The sequence below is a fragment of the Cydia amplana genome, chromosome 3 (genome assembly GCF_948474715.1).
Source record: "Cydia amplana chromosome 3, ilCydAmpl1.1, whole genome shotgun sequence".
NCBI lineage: Eukaryota > Metazoa > Arthropoda > Insecta > Lepidoptera > Tortricidae > Cydia > Cydia amplana.
In genome coordinates, this window is record NC_086071.1 from 6273803 (window position 1) to 6293843 (window position 20041).

Below are 20041 nucleotides of genomic sequence, written 5' to 3' on the forward strand. Positions count from 1 at the left end.
CAGACAAATAAGAACAGACATAGGTAAATAATCTGCATCATATAGATACCCAAATATATCCAATTATATTGTGACAGACCTTTGTCACCACAGAAAAATTGAGGTATCAGGATATATTTGGCCACTACCTATTTCATGAAAGGGCTAATTGGTGAGTACCAACAATAAGGAGGTAGCCTTTTACTTAACACCGCATAATAATTATATTTCTAAAACTTCGAGGGAATAAAATACAAGTTACTATATCCACAATTATATAATTAATATCCTATTTTTTAGTATTCTATGATCACACTTTTGTACTAAAATGTAATTATTGTGCATTGTGCAATGTACATGACATAAATACTACTAGTATTCTTGCATTAAGTTTAATTTTTTTTAACCGTATTCTATAGTTATTCGGTGTTTCAATACGACAATTTTTTCTATAGTACCAAACTTTCAAAATTGAATGGAATATTTTCAGTATGGACCAAATAGCATTATAGTCTCTTTTGACTGACTAATGCATTTGTTCTTCTCGCACATACCTAGTCGAAATCACATACTAAGGGCATAAACCTGGTTTGTGGTATCTTAGCTGACACACGAATTTTCTTTCGGATAGTGATTGTGCCTGGACTGGATTATTATTGAATATTTATTGGTTTTTAATTAATAACTCTTTTTATCATCTACAAAAGTCCGTGTCGGCATTGTTGGCGGCGCAGGAGGCGTCGGCGGCGGCGAGGAATAGCTTGCCCGACGCGCAGGCGCACAGCTGGTACACTTTCTGCGGTCTCAAGTGTTTGGTCGGGGGCGCGGACTCTGCTTTCATGGCCTCTTTAAGGTTTGAAATGAAAATACTCGGAGTATCGATTTTTAGCTGAAAAAAAAATCAGATTGTGTAGAAATGTTTTTATTGAATTTATTTTTAATATTCGAGTCAATTTTTTTTATAAATTGTGTTACAGTCACAGTCTCACTACTTCCGCGATTGCAACCTTCAATCTGTCACTCATTTTATCAAGATAATTATCAGTGACACTGCATGCCTGCGTTAACTCTGCAGCAGTAACGTTGCAAAAGCATGGCTGCTGCAGGCGTCATCAGAATGTCACATTTGAAAATAAAATTGAGTCTGACTTACGGCGCCGACAACAGAATCCAGTTTGATGTTGCTGTGAGCCGTGATATCAATGCCACCCGCTCGACTCTCCAGGTGTATGGATTGCGGGGCTATCAGTTCCAGGTGTCTCGTTAGAGATTCCAACCTGAATAATACAAACAAATCATTGCCTCAGGGTTTTTAGGTATGTTTAACCGTCTTACAAAACTCTTTCGTTAAGCGTCAGTTTGTCATGCTTTGCATGTATAGTGTAGCAGTATAATTTTTACCGCTAAAAGAGTTTTTTTAAGAAAATAGTAAACCTAATGTAATAGACATTTGATCACATTTATTATGTAGATACGTATTATTAACGTGAGATTTATCAAGCTTATATGTACACTAGCTTCCGTCCGCGACTTTGATGTTGGGATGATGATGATAATTGATAAAAACTGTCCTATGTCCTTTCTCGGGCCCCAAACTATTTCCATACCAAATTTAATCGAAGTGGGTCAGTGTTTCAAGTTTAAGCGTGAAGAGGTAATAGACAGACAGAGATAATATTAGTAGGGATTGTAGTCAGTGGCGTAACTAGGGGGGGGCTGGGGGGGGGGGCACGTGCCCCGGGCGCCGTCCAAGGGGGGGCGCCAAAATGGGCAAAAGACTACCTCTCCGCCTTGCCAAAGGTAGCAGGGAAACTTTTGTCAGTCGTATTGACCACCATTGTGAAGTCTGAAATGCGGATGGTAATCTGGCCCACAGCGCAAAAGAGAAAGCCGATCTTTCAGGTACTCTTTTTGCCTCGAACTCGACCTTGAAAGACGACGGTAGCACCCTACCGCCCACCATCCCGCAGTGCGAATACTCTATGCCTGAAACTTCTATCAAGCAGAGGGATATTCGGCGGGAGTTGCTATGCTTTCGTTTTATAAGGCGAGCGGGCTTCAGAGTTGTGTCCCGTGTTAGCGCGTCTTTTCCGTTAGGGGTCTCCTGTCGAAATTACCATCTTATGGACTGTCCAAGAGACTACCTATGCAAATGGATCGCTAGCCCTTTGTCCGGCAGGCGCATATGAGCCATAGTAGACGGAACCTACTCCAATGGCTGCTTCTGCATATCTGTGACATGTTGTCTATCGACAACATTCATCGATATGCGGACAGTATTGGGGATTCCTATACAGGGTGGCAAAAAATAACTACATTCCCGTTGCCAAGGAGGTTTTGGGATTATACTGAGCAACTTTTACTGCGTGATCAACCCCGAAATCGCGAAAAAAAGTTTACCCTCCCATAGAAAATGGACCAGCCAAAATGTATGAAACAGCCAACATCCCATATATTGAGTACTGCTGTCACCTTTGGGCAGGAGCACCTGGATGCCACCTTGGACCCTTCGAATCAGTCCAAAGGCGCACTGTACCTATGAATAGGCGATATTAAACCTTTAAGTCTAAGGAGACTGCCTCCTTGTCTGTGTACTCTACCGCTCGAAGGTACAATGAGCTGTTGTCTGAAGAATTGTTTGACATGCTGCCTAGTTGCCAGTGATGACAGCTTGCCATCACTGCACCGCTCGCTGTAGGCAGAGTGTTTATCCTCACACTCTAGAACAGGGATGTTGCGAATATCCGCATCCGCATCCGCAACCGCGGAACTTCCGCATTATTTTCAACATCCGCATCCGCATCCGCATCCGCATTAAATCGATGCGGATTTAATGCGGATGCGGATGTGGAACAGTTCGGTACAGGAACATCTTAGCATCGGCGTAAGTGCTAGACTGCTCGGTAATTTAGTCATTAGCTAAAAAAACCTATTAGAAATTAGCACTGCTGTCACCTTTAGGCAGGAGCACCTGGATGCCAGCTTGGACCCTTCGACTCAATGCAAAGGCGCGCTGTACGAATCGTCGATGATCCCAAACTCACAAGCGGTATTGAACCTTTAAGTCTGAGGAGAGACCTTGCCTCCTTATGTGTGTTCTACCGCTTGTACAATGGGCTGTGCTCTGAAGAATTGTTTGACATGATGCCAACGGCAGCTTTCTATCACCGCACCGCTCGCCATCGGCAGGGTGTTCATCCACACACCCTAGAACCTAAATGGTCGCGTACTGTGCGGTTTAAGAGGAATTTCCTCCCGCGGACGCTCCGGCTGTGGAATGAGCTCCCTTCCGAGGTTTTCCCGAGGGTCTACAGTATGGGGTTCTTCAAAAAAGGAGTGTACAGGTTTTTAAAAAGGTCGGCAACGCGCATGTAACACCTCTGGAGTTGCAGGCGTGCATAGGCTACGGTGACTGCTTACCATCAGGCGGCCCGTATGCTTGTTTGCCACCGATGTGGTATAAAAAAAAAGCAGTCAAGCGTGAGTGGGACTTAATGTACGGAACCCCTGGAACGCGAGTCCGACTCGCAATTGGCCGGTTTTTTGAAATAAAAATGACTAAAATGTAATATTTGACGTTTTTTATGTACCTATCTTGACATCCGCATCCGCATCCGCATCCGCGGATGTGAGCCTTTAAAAATCCGCATCCGCATCCGCATCCGCGGATGTCAAAAAATCGGCATCCGCAACATCCCTGCTCTAGAACCTAAATGGTCGGCGAGCACTGTGCGGTTTAAGAGGAATTTCCTCCACAGCCAGTAGCGAGCGAGAGAAAATTCATCGAGAAAAGGGAGCTCATTCCACAATAAGTTGAATAAATTCCCTTTTCTCGAGAGGCTACAGTATGGAGATTTCCAAAAAAGAAGTGTATAAGTTTTAAAATGGTCGGCAACGCGCATGTAACACCCCTGGAGTGTAGACATCCATAGGATGCGGTGACCGCTTACCATCAGGTGGGTCGTAAGCTTGTTAGCCACCGATGTACAAAAAAAACACATATACACTGTATTTGTATAAATTAAAAGTAAAAAAGTTAACTCTTTCGTTAGTTCATTCCGTTTAGGGGGGGGGGGGGCGCAAATTTGGTGCCTTCCCCGGGCACCACATCCTCCAGCTACGCCACTGATTGTAGTACTAACTGCAGGTCAGATCCAGGCGGCGCCCTGACGCTGGGCGCCTGCACGGCCGTTCTGACCGCCAGCCCGCCGGGCCCGTCCACTGCCAGGGCGTCGCTGAACACGCGCACCTCGTCGCGGGACGCGCGGAACACTTCGCCGCCGTGCGCGTCACGCACCTCGAACATGCGTCCACTGCATTCAAAGCTATCTCTTTCTGAAAAACAAATTAGGGTGGCGTGGGTTCAACAACAGGGTTTTTTTTTAATCTGAATATGAACAGCAATCTTGCTTGAGGCCTTTCTCTAGTAACCTAGTTCATTGATTCGAAACCTGATTAAGCAATTTTCGCTCGATAGAAAAAAACATGAACATAGGTCTAAAAAGCCCCATTAAATGTTTCGTACAAAAGCTAAAATTAGAAAATTTCTTCTAAAAAAATACGCAATTTTATTATTGATCGAACTCATCTACTTTCTTTTTGTTTAAAGTTCTAAAAAATAACAATGATATCCGCGATCCCGGTCACGCACGGCTGTCCACTCAGTGTTTAGCGAGCTCAGAGCTAGGGTTACCAGATACAAATTTAGAATTTCCTGACAAAATTCCTGATTTCCGAATATTTTTCCTGACATTCATATTTTTCACGACGACTTCTCTAGCCGTTAGCGATGTATATGTATGCTTGATTAAAGATTTGTTAATAATTATGAAGTTATTGATAAGTTGAGTGGATCTCATTTATTACTTTTTAACAATGTTTTTGATTAATAAAGTAAAGCAAATAAAAAATAAAGTTAAGTAAATAAAAAGGTACTTTATAATAAAGTCTATCAATTCAAGTTTAAATTCGATTAAATTCGAAAGTCTATCAATTCAAAAATTTCGTGACATTTTCGTGTTCCGTCCCCATTCCTGACAAAAGGCCAAAATTCCTGACATGTCAGGAAAATTCCTGTCATCTGGTAACCCTACTCAGAGCTGAACCAAACGTTTAAAGTGAATTGGGTTGACAGGGTTGATAAGTTGATAGTTGTCAACAACTTACTGAGCACCAATTTGGCGGTTTCCTTCCGCTCGGACTCTGTGACCAGTATGCTGAAGTTCCGGTGCGAGTGAAACGTTATGGGCTGCCCAGCGCGCGAGCTTATTGTCGACGCGATTAAGTTGTTCATCACAAACGCCTGACCTTGCAGCTCTATGCCACCTTTAACGATGTTCATTGGACCAAACCCACCCTGTAACAAATAACAACTTAGATTTTATGAATCACATATATAACTACTTATTTATAGTCTGAATATAATATATAACTCAGTCGTAATGAATACATATACATACTATTAATTAGGCATATTATACGCAAAAGTACTTTTTGCTGGTTGCTAATTGATAGGTATATGTAGGTATTATGTACATGTCGGAATCGTGGGCGTATCATACTATCAGGAGCACATCAGGACCTTCAATCATGGATGACGAGCCCTCGTCAATGAAATACGTTATTCAACTCACAGTCTTTACTGGATAAGACTGATTACAAATCATAGCACACGTTACACTTCTTATTCAAAGCAAACCAGTGGATTAGACCCAGGAACCGCCACAGACGTCATCTTCTTCCGTTCTTTCTCATCATGTTCTCACCTGAAGATTGATTGACAGCATAGGGTAGACAAGTACAACCGTTATTTTAAGTTGGGTAGGTTAGTTAGGTATCTTTTGCCCCTCAGGGCGGAAAATAGGTGCTTCCAAAGCGGGGCTTCGTCGACTTGTCACCAAGTCGTATTTGCTACGTAAAAACCTATATTAGTAAGAAATACATACATAAATACATATTTTAATTCATACTTAGAGACAGAAAAATTAATAATAATATGACGATACGAGTATTATAAGATTTATAAGGGTTCCGGGTTTGCCAGTTTAACCACAAAAATAAGCACCACGCCACGTACATAAAAGAAATGAAAAGTTACAATTCATTTAGTACTTATAATTTCCAGTATCATTATAATCGCTTTAAAGGCGAAGATATTTCAAAAAGATGAGTAAGAAAGGCGAGGAGGTAGGTAAGGTAACAAATGAAATTCAACGATGAATGCATCGGTTTATGCAGTTTGTAGTCTGCGGCGTAGCGTTAATGGTTATTACTTGGCTCAAAGAGATGCTGCACCAATGTTATAAATTTAATGAAGTCATTTGGCGATTTATTAACCAACTGTAAATGTAGGCACGGGCTCTTGGTAAGTTCTTGGCAAGGACTTACCCAATATTATTACGAGGAAATGCGGCGAATAATTTTACTACGAATGCTTAAGATATTAATTACAGTAAATATATTTAATACGACTTGTGTGTAATAAAAAGTGATTATTTCCAAATTTTCCAATGTAGTCATTATATTAGGTTAAAAACAGAATAACACGCATTAACAAATAAAACGTGTCTCCCCCGCTCTACCGTTTGAATTGTGGGTATAAAATACGAGAAAAAAACATGAAAATAGGAAATAAAGATTTTCAGTGAATATACATTATTATGATCAATGTACGGTGCGGCGCCTGACGACGTTGAAAAAAAACTTCGTAAGTAAAACGAGTACATCGTTATACCTACAAAAGGTTTTTCAAGACTCATGTTCTTTGTCTCCTGGATTTGACTTGATTAAAAAAAGCAGTTGCAAACAAGTGACATTTGTTTTATAAATGTCTTCTATAGTTTTAAGTTCCATAACTTATCATTATCACGTACCATTCTCAATTTCAAACTGCTAATGATCCATAGGGTCAGTCCGATATTTAAGAAAATTAGCATCATGAGGAACACTAGGATGCAGTAGAGGGCAGTCTTTCGCCAGCCCCTGAGTAGTACTGGCAGGCACGCCGGTTTGCTGGCGTTCTGACCCGCCACGGTTGGCGGCGTGTCCCCGGTTGGCGTGCAGCCCCACCCGTGCAGCGAGCCCGGGGCCTCCCCCGCCATCCTTTACACCCTCGCTAACAATCTGCTATTATCCTGCAACAAAGGATTACAACTAATTGCAATTAGACATGATTAGACTCTAATGGAGTGTCAGCGGCTTAGGTACGAGGAGCGTACCAGTCGCGTAATAAAAGTTTTAATTTAATATGTAATTTCTAAACATGTTAATTGTTTTTATTAGCACACAGCTGAGAGCCTCGTGCTGTCACATACTCTATCCCATAACAAAAAGATGAGGCAAAATTTTTTTTCTCAAACATGCACTGAAATGTCGTCGCTCCGGGCGTTATATCAGGCTTCGAAGTATCACGTTTAGGGCGGAGCAACTCCAGAGAACTGTAAAGGAATTTCATACGAAATTGAAGGCCTAGGCCGGGAAGTAATTTTTTTTTAAATTCTAATGTAAACATGGAGTCTGTGTCCATAAACAGGCTAAACAGCCGAATTATATTTTTTTTTTAATATTTTTAGTGAATGAATGGTTATCGGACCAAAATATCCGTGTTAACGCCTGTTATACACGAACGTACTGATATTAAGAATACGAATCTGTATGATTCAATGTGTTGATGAATAAATTTAAAATTTTGTCTATACGTAATTCATCAGAGACCATAGACAATATTTAAAATCCTCTGCATTTATTTTATTTATAGAAATTGAGATTCTTATTATCGGATTGTGTATAATGGCCCTAATAAGGTCTATTCGAACACACGCAAAATACGGACGACTTCCGTAAAAAAAAACAATTATGGCGGGATTGGAAGGAAAATTAAAAAACTTTTGTTGTGAAGTTAGATTTTTATTATAAAGATTATAAATTTGTTTTTTTTTTTTGAGTGGTGTATTTTTTTATTTCATTGCATGTTTGAGAAAAGCACTATACATGCCTAGCCGTGAAAAGGTCTTGCCGGCTTCGTATCACTATCCGGCCTCCCTACGGTCGGCCGGCTATACCTACTCACCCTTCCAAGCCCTTCTTTCCCGGCGTCTGCAGTAATGTACTATTCCTTGTTTACTGTTATAGGTATAGACAAAAATGACTTTTTCTTTTTCTGTACTTTTACCAAGATATGAAAATATTTTTATAAAAAACATCAGATTATAATAAAAATTGTTCCTAGACGAATTGAAGGACTTCTTAAAACACCCAGTAATTTGTATACCTATTTTATAGGTGACTTGCCCTTTGCTCTCTCAAAGCACCATTTGGTAAAGTGGAACTGTTGGTAAAGACTTAAAATGATCATCATCGGAGTTCCAAAGGCATTCTATGACTGTTTATTATGATAAAGGTTCGTTTCGTTCCTTACATATGGGGCATATATATATTTTTAATAATAAATAAAATATAGTCATTATTCGGCACACAGGCGCGTTTTCCGGGCGGGGCGTGAGCGCGGCGTGAGCATTTTGTATGTAAAAGCGGCGCGGCCCGCTCACGCCGCGCCCGGAAAACGCGCCTGTGTGACGAAACCTCATTCATTAACTGCATATTATACAGTTTTATCGGATATACAGTTATCTTTAGGATATAATCACCCTGAAAATCACACGGGTCATCCTCATCGATATTAAAGTCTACTTACGCATAAAATATTATTTTATACAATCGCGTTATAATAGAGAGCTGTTTAGCCGGGTACCATGTTTAGACCACAACGCGCCGAGTGGCCTAAGTAAGGTACAAGATTGAAAAGCTTGATTATATCACTATTCTATATCAATACTTTTTCTATGAGTCACCTAAAATAATACTAAACTTTTTCTACTATACAACCAAAATAATTAAAACCAAAATTAGGTTAGTACCTATCTCAGTAGATAAAAGAATAGAACAAGAGACATCAACGAGCTTCTTTCTCAGTAAAAAGCAGCTCGTTGATCTTTTGTTCTATCGTTTACTTTTATCCTCTTGACCGCGGCGACACACGATTGTTCAAGTTCATTATAATAGTTCACTAAAGCGTTTTGGCAACGTAATGAAGTCATTCTAGTTGAGTTAGGAGCCTTAGAATGGCATAACAATCACGGAGCGTGACTGTACCTCAAAAATGTTTAAGATGTATTTTCATAATAAATTCAATACATCCTTATATTGTATGTATTATCTCCAAGTGGCACATACAAGAACTTTCAGTACTTATTACTATTTACCATATTACAAGCAAAGATATCTGGGGTTTTATACAAACAAATGGTTCAAAGTGAATAAACACCAAGATTGGAAGGAAGAACGCGTGTAAATTGCCGCTATCCTGATATTTTATTAAAAAGTTTATCAACTACTTTGTTACGAGCAGGGTTTGCAATCCGGATCCGAAATGTATGAAATTATCCGGATCTGGATCCGGATCCGTGGATATTCCCATACATTTCGGATCCGTCGTGCAAACCCTAGTTACGAGCATATATTATATGCTATGGAACCTTGCAACGGTTTTACAATTAGTCGGTTTAAAGTGAATGAATAACAAGGTTGTGACAAAACGCGCGCGGATAAAGCGCAACGTAGTGCGCTAATGAACGCGGCGCCGGGCGACTAATAACACGGAGGCTTTTCAAAAACAACGGGAAATCGGCCGATGTTAATAATACTGCTCTGACAGACACGGCTGTTATGCGTGGTGGGCAGTATATTTTTCTTTATTATCACCGGGTTTGATGTTTGAATTTTTGATATAAAAATGTAAGTTCGAATTGGCCTCAAGATTTTAAAATATAGTTTGTCAAAGGACTGACGCATGTCAAACATAGACAGAGAGAATCATACTATCTTTGTCTTACACTTGTACTAGCACCCAAATGATGAGTATAGTTTTCCTGGTTCTTACTAACTGACAAATTGGTTTGACCAACTATATATATTATGGTTTTGATATTGATATGATACGTTCACGTTTAAGAGTGCGCGCGAAATGTACTGCGAGTCATATGTCATATCATAACTAATAAAAAATCAAGTTTAAATTTTAAACATAGAATTGGCATTTACAACGAAATATTGGATTTATTCAGTATGTTGTAATTGAAGCTCTCCCAGTAGCACCCTGAGATATTATTATTCGAATACCTACGACAATGAACTTAGTTACTCGTAATTAATCCTTTAATTAAAGGTGTGGATAATACGACATACGCCGTTTTATAAAGGTTGACGCTTTGACAACAACTGACTTATCTTAAACAGTTATAAAACGTTAATTCAAATGCGCAGCCCTAACAAAATAAGCCAATCCAGGTCTGCAATGCAGATCATTTAGCGCTAAATTATTTATATCCGGACTGTTACAAGGAACGGCACTTTAATGCACTTTCATTAAGTGACATTGTGATGTTTGAAATTACTATAGGCTTATTAAGTTATTATGTATTATTTTACCTACATTTGCTTATTTTATGAAAAAATACCTACATACGTTAAGTACATGTATATTATATACCTACTATATTCCAAATGTAATTATATTTTCGTCCGAATCCGAAAAAAATGTGTAGTGTTATCTAGAGTATGGAGCTTGAATGTACGTCATCTTTCTATCACGCTATATCACAGGGCTTTGTTGGGCGAGCTCTACAAGTCTAATACAATAGACCCCACTTCAAAGCGCATACTTTAACCTCACATACTGTACTAATATTGAAGGTTCTCTGTAAAATTATGTTTTCACATATAATTATGTAACTTCCCTTGCTTATCTCTATTAATTAATCATTGCTAATGCTTTGTTAATGATGATGAAATAAAACACTTGACAACTTAGGGCCATGCATATTAAATTGGTACCTGAACCAAAGTTTAAAAAACTGCGTTTTGTACGCACCGCGCCACCGACGCTACGCTAGCCGGGCTGCACCATGCATTCCTTCATAAAGGGGCTCTTGACCGCGACGCGCGGCGTTTACCTTCAGTTTTAATGAGATGTAAATAAATATTATTACAAAATAGGTATATGCGGCAATGCGCGATACGGTAGGTTGTGCCGGAGCTACCTTGTGACTGAGAGACTAGGTAAATTCATAGGTGGTGCATGCAACACTCGAAATATCTGGCGCGAGGCGGCTAGGCGGCGTGCTCCAGAATATAATATCAGGTGTAGTGGCCGGCGAGAGTCGCGGCGCGCCCGCCCGCTTCGGCCGCGTGCCCGAGCCGTGTCGGCGCCGTGCCGGCCCACCGCCGCCGCCGCGCTCCCGCCCGTCCTCATAATAAACGACATAGCGCAAAAATAGAAGCTCTGGAGCGGATACCCTTGTTCTATCCACGTAAATACTGACGTTTGTAGCGTCCATGTCTGTTAGCTGTGTTCCTGCTTTATAAACGTCGGTGCTGCAGTAAATCTGATCTGCAATTTGGTGTTTCAAAAATACGTAGGTTATAGTAATTGTAAGTTACGATACCGACAAAATTATTTTCTATATAATATTTGCCACTACCGATCCTTTTAACTTAAATAAAAAAGGTGCCCAAGGTATGTTGCATGAGATCTAATTTCTGACATCAGAATGATATTTGAATCATGTTATTTCGTTTTGGTGCGTCTCGCTCGCGCCAATGCATGTACGGACAAGTACGAGCGAAATGCACGATAACTAAATAACAATTTCAATTCAAAATCAAATTCAAAGTCCGTGTACGTTCGAATTGGTCAGTTAGTTTTTCTAGAATTCACCAAAATGAAAGAAAGTATTTAATTTGGTTACATGCTTACCATCAAAATTGACAATATCCTTCAATCACTCAGATCACGGGCACTCAGATCAAAACATGTTGTGGATTACAGGTAGGCTATTTTATAGTAACAGTAAAGGTGGTGTGAGCAGTCCGAGTGACGGAGTCAACCACGCGGTCCCGGCGTCATAACAGCACTGGCGGGCTCGCCGGTTGCGCCAGCGTCGCCCAAGCCCATGCCGAATTCAACTCGTTTTGAAGTGTTGAATTTTTAATCTGCTGCCCGTCTCGCGCGGGACATAACTCCGGGTCGCTCACAGCTGCCTCTATTACAAAATCTAGTTAACGTTATCATTAACCGTCACCTTCATGCAGACTTGTTAATAATTTACGCGGACCCCTATCAACTCGCGCCTGTAGGCAACATTGCCCACAGCTGTACGTCGTTTGGCTCTGCCGATATATGTGGGTCAGTCTGCTTTACGGATGTAGGTATTTTTTTGCCTCTTAGGATATAGTTATAGCAGACAGAAAAAAAGTGAGAGGGAGAGAGCGAACGATAGGTAGGAGCGTTTATGTATGATTAGCTGTTGCCGGCGACTTCTTGTCTGGCATAATGTCTTTCACCGAAATTTTAAGTTCCTTAATCAATGTAATATGTGTTCTCGATTCAAACTTTCAACGTCCTCTTACCTAGAGGAAGATTTTTCAATATTACGCCTAACTACGCAGGTTTCTCATTTGAAGCAAAATGTTTAGTTCCATCGTGCATGATTTTTCTTTTCTAGATTTTATTGTACGACTTTGTCGGATATATTGATTTACACATTCATGCCAAATTGTAGCTTTCTAGCACTAACGATCACGGAGCAAAGCCTCGGACAGACAGACCGACATGGCGAAACTATAAGGGTTCCTAGTTGACTACGGAACCCTAAAAAGCGAAAATAACTTTTCTAATACCTATCTAAAAAATGCATTTTCACGAAGCTTCAAGTTGCCAGCTTTGAATCAAAATCGTTTCTTGGTGTTGCTGGCGTTATATATTTATTTTATTTGGCAACAAGGCCCATATTACAGACTAACACATAATTATACTTAAAAACTAAACACTATTTAGGCGACAAAACGGCATGGCTCCGTTGAACCGTCTGGTCTTGTGTCGGATTCGGCAGTTTGCCCCGGAACCTCCGAAACACGCGTGTGTAAGTATATTATATATACTAGCAAAAAGCAGAGCTTTGTAAGGGCTCGCGGAGTTTTCCTACCTGGACCGCGATTTTGATCCAGTCCGAGGCTTGTTCCATGATCGATCGAGTGGGTCCGTTAAGAAAGCAGCTATAAGTGAGAGCAAGAAAGAAATATACTAACCGGACCCCGGTTGCTGTCTGGTACGCCTGTCTGTTACAGCACTTACAGCTTTTACTTTGTCCATTAAAAACGTGTCCAGACGACAAAATCAAATTGCCAATATCATCCACATATAATATACAATTTCATAGGCGCTTATTACATCCTACACGGTCGCCCAGTACTTTTTGTAAGGAAGCCAACTGGCTTTCCTACATAATGTTGGGTCAGCGAGCCAATGTCCTTGAATTTAATTTTTGCGTCCATACCACACAGTTGAGCGAAAAACTATCCCGTCTGGACACCTACTGGCGGTAATCACGCTGCTCCGTACATAAACACACACACACACACAGTTCCACTAGGTACAGCCAGGGTTCAGCATCAGCTCTATCTTGGGTACTAATCTCCTAAGTGCAACAAACCTGAGTTCCACTAGGTACTGCCAGGGTTCAGCATCAGCTCTATCTTGGGTACTGCTCTCCCAAGTGCTCATCATGACGAGTCGGATGTCTAAAACAGCGTGTGTTTTTGTTGCATCAAACCTGAGTTGCAATAAGTACAGCCAGGGTTGAGCATCAGCTTTATCTTGGGTACTACTCTCCTAAATGCTCATCGATACGAGTCGGATGACTAAAACAGCGTGTGCCTATGTTGCAACAAACCTGAGTTCCACTAGGTACTGCCGGGGTTCAGCATCAGCTCTATCTTGGGTACTGCTCTCCCAATCGCTCATCATGACGAGTCGGATGTCCAGTCCAAAACAGCGTGTGTCTATGTTGCATCAAACCTGAGTTTCACTAGGTTCAGCGAAGGTTCAGCATCAGCTCTATAAGTGCTCATCAAGACGTGTCGATTTATTAAGACAGCATGTGCCTGTGTTGCACCAAACCTGAGTTCCACTAGGAACTGCCAGGGTTCTGGGTCATTTTGTTGAACTGCACGCCGACGTTGCAATTGGCGTGCAGTCGGCGTGTAGTTCCCATACAAGTTGCAGTCATGTGTCGGCCCTAAGTCGCTGAAGTTTGTATTATAATATGATCTTTATTTATAATTTATAATTTTAGCAGTTCCAAGCAATAGTAACACTAAAGGCGCGATTCATTAATTACGTAAGACAATTTTTACCAGTTTTTGACCCCCTTCCCTATATGTAAGAAATCATAAGAATAGGCTGACCCCCGCCCCCTCTCGCCCTATATTACCATATATTACGTAAGAATCTAAAGGAAAAAATGAGTACACGTTTGGTTTGTTTTAGTGTTTATTATTTAAAAAATATTTTTATGTATGTTTATTTGTACGTACGTTTGTACAGGACAAAGGTACTTGAGCTCGTTTAAGTTAACTCTGCACCGTGTTTGATAGCATAGAGTGTGGAAGTATTATTATTATTTTAAACGTCTTAATTTCGTAGAAATTAAAAAAAATCGCATCTTTGTGATCTTACTTACGTAAGAACTATAAAAACCCCCTCCCTCCCCCTAGTAAGAAAAAATGTGAAAAAATAAGATATGTTCGACCCCCTCAGCCCCAAAATCATCTTACGTAATAAATGAATGGCGCCAAAACTGTTTCTCGAACTGAAAATACCCGATCTACGTTTGCTAACACAACATGACTGATCAGTTCATCAGCGTGCAGCGTCACAAAACATACGAGTAAATTGACCTCCGCAGTGAATATACAGCAAGATTGATTGTTCTAGTAGGTATTCACAGAAACTTATTGCTAAATTGGGAATCAAACCAAGCGAAGCGAGGTGGGTCTGAATCCAAAATTTTAACCCTCTTTTGTATTCATCGTTGTTAATGGCGTAAGCGCCATCGACATTATTGAAATTGAAAACACCACATAGATATCGTGGTCCGAGTACCCACAACACAAGCCTTATTGAGCTTTTCTGGGGCTTAGTCAATTTGTATAACGACGTCCAATATTTATTTATTTTTTTACTACTAACGCCATCTGTTAGAGAAATAAATAATTAACATTAGCACGAATGTTAATTCATTATTTTGCCAACAGATGGCGCTAGTAGTAATACAAAGTGTTATTACATTATTTAATTTTTTTAGGTTTATAAAATGATATTTTTAAGTTTGATAACACATCTAGACATGAATTTAAATTACTATGTTAAATCTCAAACCTAACAGTGCAGTAGTTTTTCCGTAAAGTGTACCACAAGAATGCATAGTTTGTCGAATAGTGATAGGGCTCGCTTCGCTCGCCCTAATAAATAGCCTATTGTGAAAATAAAATTTTCTAGAACAAACGGCATAAGTATATATATTATAACTTTATTGAAAAAATACTACTAGCGGAAAATGTGCTGAAAAGTTGGCTCCCACACTGCAATGAATCATAAGCATCATTCGGTTTAATTTGTTTCGCATAGCTACAGTTTCGTGAATCGATAATTCGGCTATTTTGAGCTAGGTTCGCCGCCAATAGGTACCTACTGCACTTTATGTGCTGCCCGTTGAATGTGGCTTCCTAATACTACCTAAACATCTAAACGAAAGATTTACCTGCGCGCTTGGAAAAAATTAGTTGCTGAATATTCCCGAGTTAGAACTTTCTCTATACAAAACAGATAACGTTCTCTAGAAAATGCACAACTATAGGTAAAACTATCAAAAAAACTGAAGACCGGCTTGAAATATTATGGGGTACTAAAAGCTAATCATCTTCTTAATTTTTTTTAATTTTTAACAAGCAGAAACCTCTGCGATCAAGCTTAGAATAAATTTAAAAGTGGAAAAATTACTGTCTTGGGTGAGACTTGAACTCACGGCCTCTGGATCGATACTCCAGCGCTCTGCCATCTGAGCCACCAAGGCCTCATCCATAGCCAGCAAATCTCTCCACCATACGGGTCACGGGGACCCGAGCGACATCTACCGTAAGAGCGTTACTCTTCTTGAACGGCTAGTGGAGTTCCAAGTCATATTGGACACACACATCATGTTGGAAGACAGTATTTTTTCCACTTTTAAAGGGTGTAGCAGGATAGCCTTTGAAAATTTACCCCCAGAGCTTTTGGTTCGAAACTATAACCAAACGATGCCTTTTAAGAAGATAATATTCTGCACAAAGGAATGAGAGAGAGAGACCTGTAATTTTTACCAACAATGGCCTTTAGTTCCAATAATATTTGAGTAAAATTGGGGATCCATCCGTCTCATAGATTTGGAGGAAAAAATAAAATAGTTTTGGAGTTTATCGGGTATTGTGGACACCCAGGGGGTCGGAGGGCGTTGAATGTTGTGCAGAGTATTATCTTCTTATGGCTCCTCTACACGATGGCCCAACCTATTGGTCCAATATGTTGGGCCAACGTGTAGAGGGGGTAGTGGTGTCGGTTGGCTTATGGCGCGCGGGGTGGCGATGGGTTGGCCGCGGTGTCGGTTTTTCGGCCGCACATCAAAGGGATTGGGCCAACGATGGCGGTACGCATCTACACGTGGCCCAATCCACAGTGCGTGCTCGAACGCGGTCGAGTGCGGACGTTTGTGTTTAGTATCAATTTTCGTTTTTTTTTTATTAAAATGACGAGTACGTGGCCTCGTTATGGAAGTAATGAAGGAATAGGAAATTTACGCAGACAGTACCTACATTTACAATTTAAATAAATAAATATAACAATACCTACATACTTATAGTTAAATAAATGAATATTAAATACATATCTAACTATATATAGTAAGTACCCACAATGCAAAATTTGCACATCTATAGCTGATCAATCAAATCTTGTCAGTAGAAAAAGGCGCGAAATTCAAATTTTCTATGGGACGATATCCCTTCACGCCTACATTTTTCAAATTTGTCGCCTTTTTCTACTGTCAAGATCTGGTTGACCAAGTATATGTTGGTAAGCTAGTAACAAAATTAAATAAAAATTATAATATGCTCTAAAATAACTTAAAAAGCAAATTATAAGGTAAATAACATGAAATTAAAAAAGTTATTTAATTAATTCTTTAAAAAAATCGAATATTCATTTATTTTCGAGAAGTAGAGGTATCATCAAAAAACGGTAAACGGCCTTATCTAAAAATATTATATTTTCCAAACCTATGCCTATCTATATTTTAGCCTCAGATTTCCTAGCAAATCGCGTATGAAACTGAAATGTGGATAAATTTGTGCAGAACAAATCCTATTACTTCAAATGGGCCCATAAAGTCGTACAACATGGCGTAATAAAGCAAAATAGTTGATGTGACTGCGCATAAGGACCCTTCGGGAAGGCCGGATCATATTGGACGTCATCGAGTGTTTTCATCGGAGTTTTATTGGGTAGATAAATGCAAGCCTCGGGGGATAGGCCGCTCTTCCACATCAGTAGTAAAACAGACACAGTGTAAACTTGTCCGATTGCTTTTTCTTATGTTGGCATCCAGTGCTACTACGTTCAGATTCCCCACTATAACATATACGTAGCCTTCTTGTGTCTATTGTAAGTAGTTTTTATTGTAACTTTCGTCGACCGAGCAAAGTGAAGTCTTATGGTCGACTAAAGTGTCATTCAATAGAACTTGCTAACTATGTAAACAAAAGTTACTAGTAAATTGACATTTAGTGTCAATTTTAGTATGGCGGTTTGTTTACATTGTTAGCAAGTTCTATTGAATGACATTTTATGGGTGCATATTTCCTATTTGTAAGTTCCATAGTTGTTTGACGATATTATTTTGCATTAAGCCGTAAAACCTTCAATCCTGAAATACATGTTTTTTTTATTTTTGCCTAAAATTCATATAGGTAAAGTGACACACAATTGTTTACTGATTCTGGGAAAACTAGTACAAATACCTACTTTTGTGTTACCTATACACGAAATATTTCGTAAATACTAAGATTGTTAAAGAATTAAAATTGAAATCAGAAAATACGAGTTTCTTAAACGCATGTGAATATTTTCACTCTTGACCAGAGCCAGTAAAACAAGAAACAATTAAAATATTTGTGTCAAGTCTTATTTGGCGGCTGAGTGGCAGAGTGTATGGGATCGTTAATTCAAACCGGGCTTCAATTCTGTTTTAGGAAACAATCCCGTGATCCCGGCGTGATGTTGCATAATGGCGTCCATGCCCGCCCCTGCACAAGCTTGCTTATCAATTTAAAATCTTAACTCACTGTCGGTTAAAATTGTAACAGGTGTATAAAAATACTAATTATAAAATGCTTAAATTTGAGAGAAAACCTATGTTCAAAATATTTTACGAAAAAATAAAAGAAAATAAACAAATCTTTTATGGCAACGTAATATACAGGGTGGTCCAAACCTTGACGTCCAAAAATTTTTTTTAGATTCCTCTAGTCGTGGGCTATCAGAATATACCCCATGTATATTAGCCGATTTTTTGTAGTTTTCGAGTTATGAATTTTTGAAGTTTTTTTTGGTGAAAATTTTGGGGGTGAAGTAATTTACTCATTAAAAAAAACTATTAGATTTTTTTTAAATGTTTCTTCTTGTAACATACTCCTTAATAAATGACGTAATTATTAAAAAAAAAATCAGCGACCTCACGTTGATACAAGTTGTAAAAAAACATGACAGAAATAATTTTTTTACGCTCAGGCATGTCAACTTAGATTTTGCGCTTAAATAAAAAAAATACAAGCTGTTACAAGGACTTCTGCTGATTTTAAAAACTGATAGACCCTAAGTGTTTTACAAAAAGGTAAAAAAAAGTGACACTTAATAGTCGAAATTTGACAGAATCGGCACTCAAAGGAGCTGAGGTCGAAAGTTCCCAAATTAGTGAATGACAAAAAAATACGGTTTTATTATTCCTAACTTTAATAAAACACAGAAATGACCACGATGAGTCAATGTTGTGACATGCGATAAGCGAATCATCATTTGGGTAAGCTTAATCATTATCTTAACTGGACCCGTGTCGCGGCGGGTTGTTATCTACAAAGGGTTCATTTTTACCTGCTCCCACCCCGCCGACTACTGTCTCCATACACACTATTGTTTAATAAGTTCACCTCTTTACACACCCACACACACCCACACTCATACACACACCCACACACACACACACACACACACACACACACACGCGCACACACACACACACACACACACACGTGCACGCATTAAAGTGTGTGTGTGTGTGCGTGCGTGCGTGTGCGTGCGTGCGTGTGTGCGAGCGTGCGTGTGTGCGTGCGTGCGTGTGTGTGGGTGTGTGTGTGTGTATGTGTGTGTGTGTGTGTGTGTGGGTGTGTGTATGAGTGTGGGTGTGTGTGGGTGTGTAAAGAGGTGAACTTATTAAACAATAGTGTGTATGGAGACAGTAGTCGGCGGGGTGGGAGCAGGTAAAAATGAACCCTTTGTAGATAACAACCCGCCGCGACACGGGTCCAGTTAAGATAATGATTAAGCTTACCCAAATGATGATTCGCTTATCGCATGTCACAACATTGACTCATGGTGGTCATTTCTGTGTTTTATTAAAGTTAGGAATAATAAAACCGTATTTTTTTGTGATTCACTAATTTGGGAACTTTCGACCTCAGCTCCTTTGAGTGCCGATTCTGACAAATTTCGACTATTAAGTGTCACTTTTTTTTACCTTTTTCTAAAACACTTAGGGTCTATCAGTTTTTAAAATCAGCAGAAGTCCTTGTAACAGCTTGTATTTTTTTTATTTAAGCGCAAAATCTAAGCTTGACATGCCTGAGCGTAAAAAAATTATTTCTGTCATGTTTTTTTACAACTTGTATCAACGTGAGGACGCTGATTTTTTTTTTAATAATTACGTCATTTATTAAGGAGTATGCTACAAGAAGAAACATTAAAAAAAAATCTAATAGTTTTTTTTATGAGTAAATTACTTCACCCCCAAAATTTTCACCAAAAAAAACTTCAAAAATTCATAACTCGAAAACTACAAAAAATCGGCTAATATACATGGGG

General features: G+C 39.5%; 1 protein-coding gene across 2 annotated transcripts; it reads right to left on the reverse strand.

Annotated features, from left to right (window-relative positions):
- Positions 1-590: 590 nt before the first annotated feature.
- Positions 591-12217, reverse strand: LOC134662444 (delta-sarcoglycan-like). 2 transcript variants are annotated; one of them, XM_063518672.1, is made up of 6 exons: positions 11792-12217; positions 6852-7112; positions 5146-5335; positions 4122-4314; positions 1133-1256; positions 591-868 (listed from the first exon to the last, which is right to left on the reverse strand). In XM_063518672.1, the coding sequence occupies exons 2-6, from the start codon at positions 7077-7079 to the stop codon at positions 674-676; spliced, it is 930 nt and encodes a 309-aa protein (XP_063374742.1). In that variant the 5' UTR covers positions 7080-7112; positions 11792-12217; the 3' UTR covers positions 591-673. The 2 variants fall into 2 exon arrangements, with proteins under 2 accessions (XP_063374742.1, XP_063374741.1); XM_063518671.1 differs by lacking the exon at positions 11792-12217 and adding an exon at positions 11331-11439.
- Positions 12218-20041: the final 7824 nt, after the last annotated feature.